This window comes from Dendrobates tinctorius, unplaced genomic scaffold (genome assembly GCF_039654945.1).
Source record: "Dendrobates tinctorius isolate UK_male_01 unplaced genomic scaffold, ASM3965494v1 ptg000138l, whole genome shotgun sequence".
NCBI classification, from domain to species: domain Eukaryota; kingdom Metazoa; phylum Chordata; class Amphibia; order Anura; family Dendrobatidae; genus Dendrobates; species Dendrobates tinctorius.
In genome coordinates, this window is record NW_027361806.1 from 7,986,783 (window position 1) to 8,003,036 (window position 16,254).

The following is a 16,254-nucleotide window of genomic DNA, read 5'->3' on the forward strand; positions in this document are numbered from 1 at the left end:
TACAAGGAGAACTTTATCTCCCTTATTCCTGAGGTGGACAGGTCAATTAAAATGGGGCAGTACCAGAAGACCGTTGTTGTGGAATTATTTAAAAAATTCCCATCTGAAAACGCTGAGGTCACAGGTGAGAGAGACAACTCCAATCCAGCAGAGACAGGGGAAGACTGTCAATGTTCTGGGAGAGTTTTCTCAGTCCCTCCCATCACACAGGCCCTGAGGTGCGGGGTACTCTCACAAGGAGTGCAAAGTTTGGGAAGACGCTGAGGGAGTACCTTGCTGACTGTACCAACATCCTCCGTGATTCATATGTGCCTTATAATTATTGGATGTCCAAGCTGGATATGTGGCATGAATTGGCTCTCTACGCCTTGGAGGTCCTGGCCTGCCCTGCTGTTAGCGTTTTGTCAGGGGGGGTTTAGTGCCGCTGGTGGAATTATAACTGATAAGCGCATACGCCTATCAACTGAAAATGCTAATAAAAATGAACAATGGCTGGATTGGGACAGACTTCTCAACACCACAGAATGATAGCAGCGTACCATAAAGTCAAAATCTGTGTCTTTTTTTGGGAGGTCTATTCCCATGCAGCTCTTCACATCCACACATGGGTATACACTTCCTGATTTGGGCTATTTGCTGTTGTCCTCATCCTCCACCACCATATCACCAGGGTAACCGTGGTCCGTGATGCAACACCCACATAATTTTTTAAACGGGTGTTTATGATGGACGCAAAAAAAAAAATTAGTATACAGTCTGTTCATATATACCTCCCAGGGGTAAATGTTTGTAAGCCCATACACTTACTGCATGGGCATTAAAAGTATTGGAGACCCACTCCTTTCTAATGGGAACATTTTTTAATGAGGCCATCCTCCACGTCTCTTCCAAGGGGCATTGGAGTGCCTCCAAATTTTTGGCAGCCCTTGTTTTCACTGCATAGGAAAACAGTATGGGAAACCCACTTCCTAATAATAGGAACATTTTTTTCAGGAGGCCCTCTGACCTCTACATCTCTTCCAAGTGGCATTGGAGTAGGTCCAAATTTTTGACAGGCCTTGCATTCAATGCATAGTCAAATAGTATGGGAGAACCACTTCCTAATAATGGGAACATTGCTTTTAGGAGGACCTCCTGTACTTCTGTTCAAAGGGTTATTGGGGTGCGTCCAAAATTGTGACAGGTCTTGTATTTACTGCATAGGCAAACAGTATGAGAGTACCAACATCCTAATAATGGGATGATTGCTTTCAGTATACCCTCCTGTATGTCTCTTCAAAGAGGTATTGTGGTGCATCCAAATTTGGGGCAGGTCTTGCATTCATTTTATACGCAATAACAGTATAAGAGACCCACTATTTAATAATGGTAACAACAAAGCATAGCCGGCTGATGGCTCTCTAAGAATAGTGAGGGCCGCCTGATGGCCCTATAAAAATAGATTTTGTGACTTTCAGAGTACCTCCTTCATAAATGAAACAGGATGTGTCTGATGATGTGTCACACACCACATGGCCAGATAAGGCTGTAAAATGATAAAATGATATTTCCTAGTGAATGCATTTGTTTTGGTTGAAAGCAATGCTAAAGTTCAAAAACGCATCAAAAACGCTATGTGTGAACATAGCCCAAGGTATGGAGGAGCATTTTTTTTTTTGGTTATTTATTTTGCCTTATATACAAGTCATTACCCTGGAAAGGATGTTCCTTAACATATTTCTCAGGAAAATCCATTTTGGTTTCATTTTTGTATGTTTCATTGTGAGTCTGTAAAAGTGGTGTAAGACTCTGACAACATTGTTCACAGCAGTGACCTGGGAGTCAGAAATGCTTCCAGTGGTCTTCCCCATGCTCGTTCCATGTCATTTGAGCTCTGTTCCCTTCGATTTCTGCAATTTTTAGTCCATCTGCAGACTGCCGGGAAGGGGGGGCAGAAGTAAAAATGCTCAAGTTTCCCATAGACTTACATTGGGCTCGATGCTTGGGTCGAGCACCCGAGCATTCCAAATTGCTCCAAGCACCAGAGCATTTTAGTGCTCGCCCATCATTAGTCCTGATCTAAGTGTAGACGCTCAACAAACAAGTTCCCTGACCGAACAGCAAAGCGTCAGGAGAGACAGGAGAGGAAATGTTCTCATGTTATTGAGCAGTGAGAAATCACAACTATTTAGCAGTAGTGTCCGAGAAATATAATAGTTATAGACAATAAAAATATAATGTTATTTCACTATAATAAATAGCGCTGGAGAAAGTTATTTTCTTGCTATCAATTATTTACTTTTAAATAATACCGCTCTTTTTATGAATAATATTTTTGCTTATGGAGGGTTGTGTGACTATTATATAGTTCAGAATAATCCCAGTGTACATTTACCTCTAGATTGAATGCTCCAAGGATCAAACTCGAAATCCTCAAGAGTATTCGGCGGTGAGGTGTTTTTCAATCCTTCGCTCACTGCTTCAACCATCTGTTCGGAGGTAGGAGTATCTGCAGCATTTTCAGAAACTGTATCCATGGTGGTGATTATAGAACCTTCCCTGCAGGACGAAACCAAAGAGTCAGGTTAGAAGTTCTGAAATGTCCAGCATACGGTGTCTGGCAGTAGAATTTGGCCAGAGTAAGTTGACGGTGAGAATAATTTCATGGGGAAGTGTCTTCTATACTAAAAACTATAGTGGAGATTTATTATATAAAATGCAGCTGAATTCTGACTCACTTTGCACTAAGAAACCCCTCTTTTTTATTTGCATCACATTTATTGTGTTGTAAATACATTTATCTCCTTGATCAACAAGGAAGCCTGGCAGGAAAGGGGATGTGTCCTTATTGCAGCTCTGTGCTTCAAAAAATATGCTCACAATTTTGAGGCAAGTTTTTAACATAGTAACCTAGTTAGCAAGGCCGTAAAAAGCCATTTGTCCATCCAGTTCAGCCTATGTTCCGTCAGAATAAATCCCCAGATCTACATCCTTCTAAAGAACCTAATAATAACTGTAAGATACAATATTGTTACGCTCCAGGAAGACTTCCAGGCCTCTCTTGAGTTCGCCATCACCACCTCCTCAGGCAGGGAATTCCAGATTATCACTGCCCTAACAGTAAAGAATCCTCTTCTATGTTGGTGGAAAAACCTTTTCTCCTCCAGACGCAGAGAATGCCCCCTTGTGGCCATCACCTTCCTTGGTATAAACAGATCCTCGGAGAGATATTTGTATTGTCCCCTTATATACTTATATACGGTTAGTAGATCCGCCCCTCAGTCGCAACTTTTTAGCACAGAGTAAGCCAGATTATAGGTGCCAATTGGCTAAGAAAAAATATATAGTGGCGTCCTCAATATTTTGTGACATCGTACTTGACTAACCTCCTGATGAATGGCTCTCTAAAATGGGAAACACATCAAGCTGTTAGAGGTGATATGTATTGGTAATTATGGGGAATGAACATCTTTAATCCCTTGAATGTTCACGAATGATATCCCTCCTTTGAAGCAAATGTCCTGATCTTTTACTGTGATCATCTCATACGGGGACAATCTTGTGTCTTTCTATCTGTTGCTGGAAGGTGATGTCTATTTATGGTGTCTAGTGTGATGGATGACTTACACCATCACTAGATGGCTCTGGCTTTGTACCTGCTTCAATAAGAGGGACACTAGTAGTCTGGGGTACCTTCCCTAAGGAGAGGCGACAATGAGCGGGGCACCTATCTTGCATTTCCTATTAGGATGCCACCTCTGTGGTTAGGTAGGTTTGTATTGAAGGCTTTATAGGGAGAGTACAGACAATTATCATTTTTGGTGTATCTGTGACACTTTCACCTCAATACTTCACATTTATGTTAAAATTAATATTGATAATTCTGCTCCTTTATCTTTCCCATTGAAGTCATTGCAGATTTGCATTTGACATTTATTTTACTCAGGAGGTGATAAGTAACTTTCTTACATTGCACATTTCGGATTGGTGACTATGTGGCGCCCCTGAGGGTTCAGTCGCCACAGAGGTACTGTGTTATGATTGAGTCACCGTAGGAGGCAAAAACAGAAATGAAAGCTAAGTCCAGAAAACCAGAGAAGTTGGCAGCTATTGGATTGCAGACCCCTGAACCTATCAACACAACTAGCAGTAGCCGTGGGGGGTTCCTACGATGCCCTAGACCCCTCGATCACAGCCGGAGAGCTAGATAGCCTAAAGACAGAAAGGGAAATCTAAACTGCCCCAGAGCAGACCCCAAAGCAAAAGGCAGCCCCCCACATATAATGACGGTGAAGCAAGAAGAAAGAACACAACACAGACAGAAAGATAGACTGAGCAAAGACGGGGCCCAAGCTAACTTGATAGGAAAGGACAGGAAGGCTGCTGTCTGCAATCCGTGAAAAACCCTATGAAAATAAGAGCCAACAGACTGACAGTGAAAAGGGCCCTGAAGACGCTAGGCTTCAAAAATTCTATGTCAGTACTCAGGAATATTCTGAAGACAGAGCAACAGGCAAAAGGAGATTCAGCTCACCCCAGCAGGGAATGGCAGAATCCAGAAAAGCAAGGCAAACAAAAAACCAAACACAAATGCAAAAAGGCAACGCAGAAAACTTAGCTTTAGAGGAGCAGGAATCAGACTGGTGTCCTAGAAATCCACAGAGAAATCACCCGCAGGGCAGAAAGGCGTAGGCAGCCTTATATCCAGTCAGTGACTCCACTCAGCCAGTCATCATCATTAGTCTCAGGTGCCTGATAATCAGGCTCATTACCTTCCTTTACCAGAATAGGGAGTTCACCAGACCTCAGTGACGAAGGGGAAAATGAACTCGCAACAGTACCTCCCCCTTGAGGAGGGGTCACTGAACCCTCAACCACGCCACCAGGGCGATCAGGGTGAGCCCGATGAAAGGCACGCACCAATCTTTTGGCATGAATATCAGAGGCAGAGACACAGGAATTATCCTCCTGACCATAACCCTTCCACTTAACCAAATACTGGAGTCTCCGTCTAGCCAGACGGGAATCCAGTATTTTCTCTACCTCATATTCCATGTTACCTTCAACCAATACAGGGTCCGGAGGTGCCACCCCAGGAACAACTGGTTCAACAAACTTCTTCAACAAGGACTTATGGAACACATTATGGATTTTAAATGTGACAGGAAGAGCCAAACGAAAAGAGACCGGATTAATAATCTCCAAAATCTTGTAAGGTCCAATAAATCTAGGCTTAAACTTAGGAGAAGCCACCTTCATAGCGATATTTTTTGATGATAACCACACCATATCACCAATCTTAAACTGGGGACCAATGGTCCTATGTCGATTGGAAAACCGCTGGGCCTTTTCCTGGGAAAGAGACAACTTATCCACCACTTGGTCCCAGATCTGGTGCATTCTCTCCACCACAGTGTCAACACCTGGGCAGGCAGAAGGCTCCACCTGCCCTGAAGAAAATCGAGGATGAAACCCAAAGTTACAAAAAAAAGGTGACATCAAAGTGGCAGAACTAGCTCTATTATTTAAAGCAAATTCGGCCAAGGGCAAAAATGAAACCCAGTCATCCTGATCAGCGGAAATAAAACATCTCAAATACGACTCCAAGGTCTGGTTTGTTCTCTCTGTCTGCCCATTGGTCTGAGGGTGAAAAGCGGAGGAGAAGGACAACTGAATTCCTAGCTTGGAACAGAAAGTTCTCCAAAATCTAGACACAAACTGAACTCCTGTGTCAGATACAATGTTCTCAGGTATCCCGTGCAAGCGAACCACCTGTTGCAAAAACAGAGGCACCAACTCAGAGGAAGACGGCAACTTAGGGAGTGGTACAAGATGAACCATCTTAGAGAACCTATCACAAATCACCCAAATAACAGTCATCCTTTGAGAGACAGGCATATCAGAGATGAAATCCATTGAAATATGGGTCCATGGCCTCTTGGGGACAGGCAAAGGCATCAACAACCCACTAGAGCGAGAACAAGATTTAGACCGGGAGCACGTCGCACAGGACTGCACAAAATTCCTGACATCACGAGACAAGGAGGGCCACCAAAAAGACCGACTCACCAGATCTCTAGTACCAAAAATACCTGGATGACCAGCCAAAGCCGAGCATCACTCTCTTCTTCCACTGGTCAGGAACATACAACTTTCCACTGGGACAACGCTCAGGTTTGTCCTCCTGGAACTCTTCCAGAGCACGTCTCAAATCGGGCGAGATGGCAGAGAGAACTACCCCTTCACCTAAGATGGTAGCAGGCTTGGTCACCACTGGAGAATCAGCAAAGAAGCTCCTAGAGAGGGCGTCTGCCTTGACATTCTTAGTTCCAGGAAGAAAAGAGACCACAAAATCAAAACGTGTAAAAAACAAGGCCCACCTAGCCTGTCTAGGGTTCAAGCGTTTAGCCGACTCAAGATAAATCAAATTCTTGTGGTCAGTGAGGACCACAACTTGATGTTTAGCTCCCTCCAACCAATGCCTCCACTCCTCAAATGCCCATTTCATGGCCAACAGTTCCCGATTCCCCACATCATAGTTAGGTTCAGATGGAGAGAACTTTCGGGAAAAGAAAGCGCAGGGATTCATTTTAGATGTTACAGGATCCTTTTGGGACAAAACAGCTCCAGCACCAATCTCAGAAGCATCCACCTCTACCTGGAACGGGAGTGAGACATCAGGTTGCCGCAAAACCGGGGCGGAGGTAAATCTTCGCTTCAGCTCCTGAAAGGAAGCAACAGCCTCCGGAGACCAATTCAACACATCAGCACCCTTCTTAGTCAGATCAGTCAATGGCTTGGCAATACTAGAAAAATTTGCTATAAATTTCCGATAAAAATTAGCAAAACCCAAAAACTTCTGGAGGGTCTTCAAAGAAGTGGGCTGAACCCAATCATAAATGGCCTGTACCTTGGCCGGATCCATTTCAATAGTTAACGGAGACAAAATAAATCCCAAAAATGAAATCCTCTGTACTCCAAAAAGGCATTTCGATCCTTTGACATACAGGGAATTCTCCCTCAAGATCCGGACCACAGTCCGAATATGTTCCACATGAGAATCCCAATCTTTGGAGAAGATCAAAATATCATCCAGATAGTTAATCAAAAAATTTTTCGACAAAGTCTCGGAAAATATCGTTCATGAAGCACTGGAAGACAGAATGGGCATTAGTGAGCCCAAAAGGCATCACCAGGTACTCAAAATGTCCCTCCGGAGTATTAAACGCCGTCTTCCATTCATCCCCCTGCTTAATGCGGATAAGATTATACGCCCCCCTGAGGTCAAGCTTGGTAAACCAGCAAGCACCTCTACCTCTAGAGAATAGATCCGAAATCAGGGGTAACGGATACTGATATTTAATAGTAATTTTGTTGAGGGCACGATAATCAATACAAGGCCTTAAAGAACCATCCTTTTTGGCCACAAAAAAAAAAACGGCACCTAAGGGTGAAGAGGATGGTCTAATATGACCCTTCTCCAACGTCTCCTTAATATAGGACCGCACAGCCTCGTGCTCGGGTACAGATAAATTGAAGAGCCGACCCTTGGGAAATTTACACCCCGGGCTCAGTTCAATTGCACAGTCATAACTAGAGTTGAGCGACTTTTGGTTTTTTAGGGTCGCGTTTCGTTTCGTGAAACCCGACTTTTCCAAAAGTCGGGTCGAGCAAGATCGTCCGATTATAGGGAAAAGTCGGGGTCGTCCCGAAACACGAAACCCAATGTAAGTCAATGGGGAATAAAAGTCGGCAGTGAGAGGAGGACAGGAAACACACCTACAGTGCCCATTTGAATGCCAAAAGCATCAATTCTTCTTTCTTAAGCTTGTCGACCTTAATTAACTTCATATTACAAGTTACGCACTGAAAAATGGGGGTTATTTGGCTACAAACTGTGGGGGGGGAGGGCTGGCTCCAGGTTTTCATGTGCCCTGGGCGAAAGAGCGCCCCTTTAACACATACCACAACTCATCATGCTCCGATACGGCAGAGAAATAGCAGTATAGTACAATGAAAAATACCTCACTTTTTACATCTCATGACGAGGCCCATCTATTTCTCCATACAGAATCATTGGTCCCATATAATGTTTGAAACAGTATATGATGAGCTCCACATAATGCTACAGTATATGTTGGTCCCCATGGATGAAGCTCCACTGTCTTATGGGCCCAAATAATGCTCCAAACATAATGGGCCCCATTTCTAATGCTCTAGTGTATAATGGGCCCTGTAAATGCTGCTCCAGTGTCTGATGTCCACCTTTGGAATGTTCCAGTGTATGGTGGGCCCCATCTATCATTCTCCAGAGTATAGTGCTCCCCAAAAATTGCTGTCCCAACATTGAAAACAATCAAATAAGTCTCCTCGCTAGGGAATCCCTGTACTTGTCTGGACAGGTGCTGTAGCTTGCTTAACAGCTCGCCAGCCGTTCTCACGCCCAGTATCGATTGCACGTGATTGCACAAAGGTTAGAAAGGGTACCGTATCCCTGGATAACATGTATGGATAGCGTACACATTCAAAATATATGTCTATACAGCATGAGGCAGGCTCAGACGGTGTTAGGCCCAGTATGGATTGCACGTCATTGCACAAAGGTTAGAAAGGGTACCGTATCCCTGGATAACATGTATGGATAGCGTACACATTCAAAATATATGTCTATACAGCATGAGGCAGGCTCAGACGGTGTTAGGCCCAGTATGGATTGCACGTCATTGCACAAAGGTTAGAAAGGGTACCGTATCCCCGGATAACATGTATGGATAGCGTACACATTCAAAATTTATGTCTATACAGCATGAGGCAGGCTCAGACGGTGTTAGGCCCAGTATGGATTGCACGTCATTGCACAAAGGTTAGAAAGGGTACCGTATCCCTGGATAACATGTATGGATAGCGTACACATTCAAAATATATGTCTATACAGCATGAGGCAGGCTCAGACGGTGTTAGGCCCAGTATGGATTGCACGTCATTGCACAAAGGTTAGAAAGGGTACCGTATCCCCGGATAACATGTATTGATAGCGTACACATTCAAAATATATGTCTCAGGAGGCAGGCTCAGACGGTGTCAGGCACAGTATGGATTTGACGGCCCAGATTACACAGAGGAGGAGCAGGGAGAGGTAAAGATTGCAAATGCTGGGGCCCTGCCCAAGCAAGGGGGGCCCACTCGTGGGCGTCGGTACTGGCACTGGGCCCCTCATAGTACAGCGGTGTGTCTGACGGCGGGTGTGCACCACCGCCGTCAGAGACACTTGATTGCACTATGAGGGACCCTGTGCCAGTGCCCGCGCCCAAGAGTCGGCCTACCCACCTGTCCAGGGCAACGGCACTCGCACGGTGTCGTGCGGTAGGTGGTGACCCCGGCCATGGGGGGGAGGCAGCACAGTTAGGGAGTTTTAGAAAGTGGCATATGTTGATGTTGGACATTCAGCTGATGCAAAAGGCGAAATAGGTGAAGTACCAGGAAGAGGTGGACCAAAGCAAGCCATTTTTCTGTCACCCTATGTGTCATCAGGGGAAGGTGGGACAAAATCCTTGGAAACCCATGCGTGGTTCATTTTAATGAAGGTTAGATCATCCACATTTTGGGTTGACAGACGGGTCCTTTTTTCTGTAAGGATTGATCCAGCTGCACTGAAGACTCTTTCCGATAGCACACTTGCAGCTGGGCAAGCGAGCTCCTGTAAGGCATATTGGGCCAATTCAGGCCAGGTGTCCAGTTTAGCGGCCCAATAGTCAAAGGGGAATGACCTGTGTGGGAGAACATCGATATGGGAGGAAAAGTAGTTTGTAACCATAGTTGACAACTGCTGTCTCCTGTCACTTTCCATCGATGCAGTATTACCAGTTGTGTGAGCGGTATTTGAAAAATCAGTCCACAACATTGTCATGAAACCCCTGTCTCCAACGCCACTTCTGCTGTGTGCACCACGAACACCTCTGCCAAGCTGCCCCCGGCCCGTACGGCTCGTGTGAGAACCATCACCGCTGCTGTGTGCTGGGAATGCCTCAAGCAACCGATTTACCAGAGTTGCTTGTTTATTAGCCAATATTAGGTCAAGGTTCTCCTGTGGCATGATGTTTTGTAATTTGCCTTTATAGCGTGGATCCAGGATGCTGGCCAACCAGTAGTCGTCATCGTTCATCATTTTGGCAATGCGGGGGTCCCTTTTTAGGATCCGCAAGGCATAATCTGACATGTGGGCCAATGTTCCCGGTGTCAATGATGCACTGCGAGTGCTGGGTGGAGGAGCACTTTCTGGCAAATCCACATCCCTCCAGTCACGCACAAACCCTGTACCAGACCTTGCCACACCAACATTTTCACTTGCCCCACGAGATGCATCCTCCTCCCCTAAGTAATCATCCCCATCATCCTCCTCCTCCTCCTCCTCTTCTTCCTCCACTTCGTCCAGGAGAGGTCCCTGAGCAGACAATGGCTGAATGTCATCAAGGATTCCCTCCTCCTCTTCCTCCTCATCAACATTGGCTGCAGACGCCTGCTCCTTAAGGTGCGTCAAAGTTTGCATGAGCAGACGCATAAGTGGGATGCTCATGCTTAGGATGGCGTCGTCTGCGCTTACCAGCCGTGTGCATTCCTCAAAACACTGAAGGACTTTACAAAGGTCTTTCAGCTTCGACCACTGCACGCCTGTCAACTCCATGTCTGCTCTCAAAGTGCCTGGCCGTGTATCCTCCCACAAATGCATTATGGCCTGCCTCTGCTCGCACAGCTGCTCCACCATGTGCAGGGTGGAGTTCCACCTTGTTGCAATGTCGATAATGAGGCGGTGGTTGGGAAGGTGGAGCAATCGCTGCAGCTTCTGCATACGAACGGAGTGTACAGGCGACCGGCGGATGTGCGCGCACAGTCTTCGCACCTTCTGGAGCAGGGCTGTTAACTCCGGATAATTTTTGAGGAAGCACTGCACCACCAGGTTCAATGTGTGAGCCAAGCAAGGTATGTGGCTGAGTTTTGAAAGGGCTATGGCTGCCACAAAATTACGGCCGTTATCACTAACTACCTTGCCTGCCTCAAGATGTACACTGCCCAGCCATGACTCAGTTTGTCGCTTCAAGTACTCGGCCAGCACCTCGGCGGTGTGTCTGTCGCCCAAACACATCATCTGCAACACAGCCTGCTGACGCTTTCCACTAGCTGCTCGATAGGGGGACACATCGTGTGCAACAGTGGCAGCTGCAGATGGAGTGCTCGTACGACTGCGCTCTGTGGACGAGCTTTCGCTTCTGGAGGAGGAGGAGGAGGAGGAGGGTGGAACGCCTACAGCCAACTGTTTCCTATACCGTGGGCTAGGCAGCACTGTCCCACCACCGCTGTCCCCTGTGGACCCAGCATCCACCACATTAACCCAGTGCGCAGTGATGGACACGTAACCGCCCTGGCCATGCCGACTGGACCATGCATCAGTTGTGAGGTGCACCTTTCCGCTCACTGACTGCTTGAGTGCATGGACAATGCGGTCTTTCACATGATGGTGGAGGGCTGGGATGGCTTTGCGAGAGAAGAAGTGGCGACTGGGTAGGTCATAGCGTGGTACTGCATAGGCCATGAGTTCGCGGAAAGCTGTGCTTTCCACCAACCGAAAGGGCATCATCTCAAACGAGATTAGTTTGGCAATGTGGGCGTTCAAACCCAGTGTACGCGGATGAGAGACTGAGTACTTTCTTGACCTACTCATAGTGTCTGGGAGGGTGAGCTGGACTTGAGAGCTGCATATGGTGGAAGTAGCGGTGGACAGGGCGGACTGAGAGAGGGTTGATGATGGTGATGGAGTTGGTGTTCTTTCTGATGGCCTAGAATCAGTCTTTCGTTGATATAACAGTGGGATTCCCTGACTGCTGTGGCCTTGCAACGACACCTCAACATTTGCTGCTGTGCTAACCGGTGGGCTTACAGTGGGGGAAACAATGTAGCGTTGCTGACTACCTTCGTTGTGATCAGTTGCACATGTGGCACTTGAGGTTTGGTGTTGTGTCCACGCTTGCAAGTGCATGCTGGTTAAATGTCTAAGCATGCAACTGGTATTCAAATTTTTCAGATTTTTCCCTCGGCTAAAGGTCTTTGCGCACTTCTTACAGATAACCTTGGCCTGATCATGAGGATTTTGTTCAAAAAAGTGCCACACTGCACTCTTCCTACTTTGGCAGACATTTTGCGGCCTAGCACGCTGTGATCTTTTGACCCTCTGGACAAGCTGTCCAGCAACTCTTTTGATGTTTGGAACCTGTCTTTGGAGTGCTCCGGGCCTGCCAGATAACAGCTGTTGCGATGTCGATGTCTGCTGTGGATGCTCCTCATCTGAGCTATTGGAAGCAGCACCCTCTTCCCCCAATGGATGCCAATCTGGGTCAACAACTGGGTCATCCATCACCTCCTCTTCTATGTCATGTGCACCTTTCTCTGTGTCACCGTGTATGGTGGTATAGCGTGCGGGAAGGGGCACCTGAGTCTCATCAGGGTCAAAATCTGGCTCTGTACACTGCGAGGACAATGTAGTGCTCTGAGTGAATGTACCAGCAGAATCATCCATCAGCGGCTGTGCATCAGTGCACTCCATGTCAGATTCATCTTGGCCTGGGTAATTCACCATTTGACTTGATAATCCAGGCATGGTATGTGAAAACAGCTCCATGGAGTAATCAGTAGTATGGCCTGCGTCATCCTTCAATCTTGGTTGGGGTGAAGGACACAAGGAAAGGTGTGGTTCATGAACATGAGCCTCCAATGACGACTCAGTGCTTTTACTTTTTACAACTGAAGAAGAGGAGGCGATAGAGCTGGAGGCTGAGTCAGCAATGTAAGACAAAACTTTTTCCTGATGCTCTGCCTTTAAAAGCGGTTTGCCAACTCCTAGAAAACTAAGCGTTCGAGGCCTTATGTAGCCAGACGATGACGCAGGGTCAGCACCTCCTGCATTCGGTCCTATTTCGCTCTTGCCACTACCATCAGATCCACCACCAACACCATCATTACCAGCTGCCAACCCCCGCCCAATTCCACGGCCTCTTCCACCAGCCTTCCTCATTTTTGGTAGAAATGTAGACAAAATCCAACAAACTATATAGTAATGTAAAACAAGGTAAAAGGTGTCTATAGGACAGGGGAGATTTAGAATTTCTGCACACACTTGTGGACAGTGGACACTTTTGGATTGTGTGAGGCCCACTGATATCTGAGCGCTATGTGACACGCTCGATGGCACAGCTGCCTGTGACCAAAGTAACGAGAGGATAATGGAGATTTTGAATCTCTGTGTACACTTTTGGACACTGGACACTTGTGGATTGTGTGAGGCCCACTGATATCTGAGCGCTATGTGACACGCTCGATGGCACAGCTGCCTGTGACCAAAGTGACGAGAGGATAATGGAGATTTTGAATCTCTGTTTACACTTTTGGACACTGGACACTTGTGGATTGTGTGAGGCCCACTGATATCTGAGCGCTATGTGACACGCTCGATGGCACAGCTGCCTGTGACCAAAGTGACGAGAGGATAATGGAGATTTTGATTCTCTGCGTACACTTTTGGACACTGGACATTTGTAGATTGTGTGAGGCCCATTGATATCTGAGCGCTATGTGACACGCTCGATGGCACAGCTGCCTGTGACCAAAGTGACGAGAGGATAATGGAGATTTTTGAATCTCTGCGTACACTTGTGGACAGTGGACACTTGTAGATTGTGTGAGGCCCACTGATATCTGAGCGCTATGTGACACGCTCGATGGCACAGCTGCCTGTGACCAAAGTGACGAGAGGATAATGGAGATTTTGAATCTCTGCGTACACTTTTGGACACTGGACACTTGTAGATTGTGTGAGGCCCACTGATATCTGAGCGCTATGTGACACGCTCGATGGCACAGCTGCCTGTGACCAAAGTGACGAGAGGATAATGGAGATTTTGAATCTCTGCGTACACTTTTGGACACTGGACACTTGTGGATTGTGTGAGGCCCACTGATATCTGAGCGCTATGTGACACGCTCGATGGCACAGCTGCCTGTGACCAAAGTGACGAGAGGATAATGGAGATTTTGAATCTCTGCGTACACTTTTGGACACTGGACACTTGTGGATTGTGTGAGGCCCACTGATATCTGAGCGCTATGTGACACGCTCAATGGCACAGCTGCCTGTGACCAAAGTGACGAGAGGATATTGGAGATTTTGAATCTCTGCGTACACTTTTGGACACTGGACACTTGTGGATTGTGTGAGGCCCACTGATATCTGAGCGCTATGTGACACGCTCGATGGCACAGCTGCCTGTGACCAAAGTGACGAGAGGATAATGGAGATTTTGAATCTCTGCGTACACTTTTGGACACTGGACACTTGTGGATTGTGTGAGGCCCACTGATATCTGAGCGCTATGTGACACGCTCGATGGCACAGCTGCCTGTGACCAAAGTGACGAGAGGATAATGGAGATTTTGAATCTCTGCGTACACTTTTGGACACTGGACACTTGTGGATTGTGTGAGGCCCACTGATATCTGAGCGCTATGTGACACGCTCGATGGCACAGCTGCCTGTGACCAAAGTGACGAGAGGATAATGGAGATTTTGAATCTCTGCGTACACTTTTGGACACTGGACACTTGTGGATTGTGTGAGGCCCACTGATATCTGAGCGCTATGTGACACGCTCGATGGCACAGCTGCCTGTGACCAAAGTGATGAGAGGATAATGAAGATTTTGATTCTCTGCGTACACTTTTGGACACTGGACACTTGTAGATTGTGTGAGGCCCACTGATATCTGAGCGCTATGTGACACGCTCGATGGCACAGCTGCCTGTGACCAAAGTGACGAGAGGATAATGGAGATTTTGAATCTCTGCGTACACTTTTGGACACTGGACACTTGTAGATTGTGTGAGGCCCACTGATATCTGAGCGCTATGTGACACGCTCGATGGCACAGCTGCCTGTGACCAAAGTGATGAGAGGATAATGGAGATTTTGAATCTCTGCGTACACTTTTGGACACTGGACACTTGTAGATTGTGTGAGGCCCACTGATATCTGAGCGCTATGTGACACGCTCGATGGCACAGCTGCCTGTGACCAAAGTGACGAGAGGATAATGGAGATTTTGAATCTCTGCGTACACTTTTGGACACTGGACACTTGTGGATTGTGTGAGGCCCACTGATATCTGAGCGCTATGTGACGCGCTCGATGGCACAGCTGCCTGTGACCAAAGTGACGAGAGGATAATGGAGATTTTGATTCTCTGCGTACACTTTTGGACACTGGACACTTGTAGATTGTGCGAGGCCCACTGATATCTGAGCGCTATGTGACACGCTCGATGGCACAGCTGCCTGTGACCAAAGTGACGAGAGGATAATGGAGATTTTGAATCTCTGCGTACACTTTTGGACACTGGACACTTGTGGATTGTGTGAGGCCCACTGATATCTGAGCGCTATGTGACACGCTCGATGGCACAGCTGCCTGTGACCAAAGTGACGAGAGGATAATGGAGATTTTGAATCTCTGCGTACACTTTTGGACACTGGACACTTGTGGATTGTGTGAGGCCCACTGATATCTGAGCGCTATGTGACACGCTCGATGGCACAGCTGCCTGTGACCAAAGTGACGAGAGGATAATGGAGATTTTGATTCTCTGCGTACACTTTTGGACACTGGACACTTGTAGATTGTGTGAGGCCCACTGATATCTGAGCGCTATGTGACACGCTCGATGGCACAGCTGCCTGTGACCAAAGTGACGAGAGGATAATGGAGATTTTGAATCTCTGCGTACACTTTTGGACACTGGACACTTGTAGATTGTGTGAGGCCCACTGATATCTGATGGCACAGCTGCCTGTGACCAAAGTGACGAGAGGATAATGGAGATTTTGAATCTCTGCGTACACTTTTGGACACTGGACACTTGTGGATTGTGTGAGGCCCACTGATATCTGAGCGCTATGTGACACGCTCGATGGCACAGCTGTGACAAAAGTGACTAGAGGATAAGGGAGATTGGATTGCTTTTAAAAAAGCAGTTTGCGGAGCAGTGGGTAAACAGCAATGCCAGCATGTCAGGAAGCCTTAGAAGGCAGTCCAACAACCAACACCACTGATACACCACAATATAGCCTCCCCTTGCACTGCACACACAGTGACTTGTGTGTTGTGCAGGCCAAATCGCTAGCAGCAGAAGCAGTTCTTTTGTCTTCTTCCCTGCCTAACGCTCTCCCTACAGAATC

General features: G+C 46.9%; 1 protein-coding gene across 1 annotated transcript in view; it reads right to left on the minus strand.

Annotated features, from left to right (window-relative positions):
• The window catches only part of LOC141048873 (uncharacterized), a 111,576-nt gene that overhangs the window by 25,415 nt on the left and 69,907 nt on the right, over nt 1-16,254 (minus strand). The window contains exon 12 of the mRNA XM_073544962.1: nt 2,375-2,538. Within this exon, the coding sequence (XP_073401063.1) occupies nt 2,375-2,538 (164 nt within the window). The remainder of the gene's footprint in view (nt 1-2,374; nt 2,539-16,254) is intronic.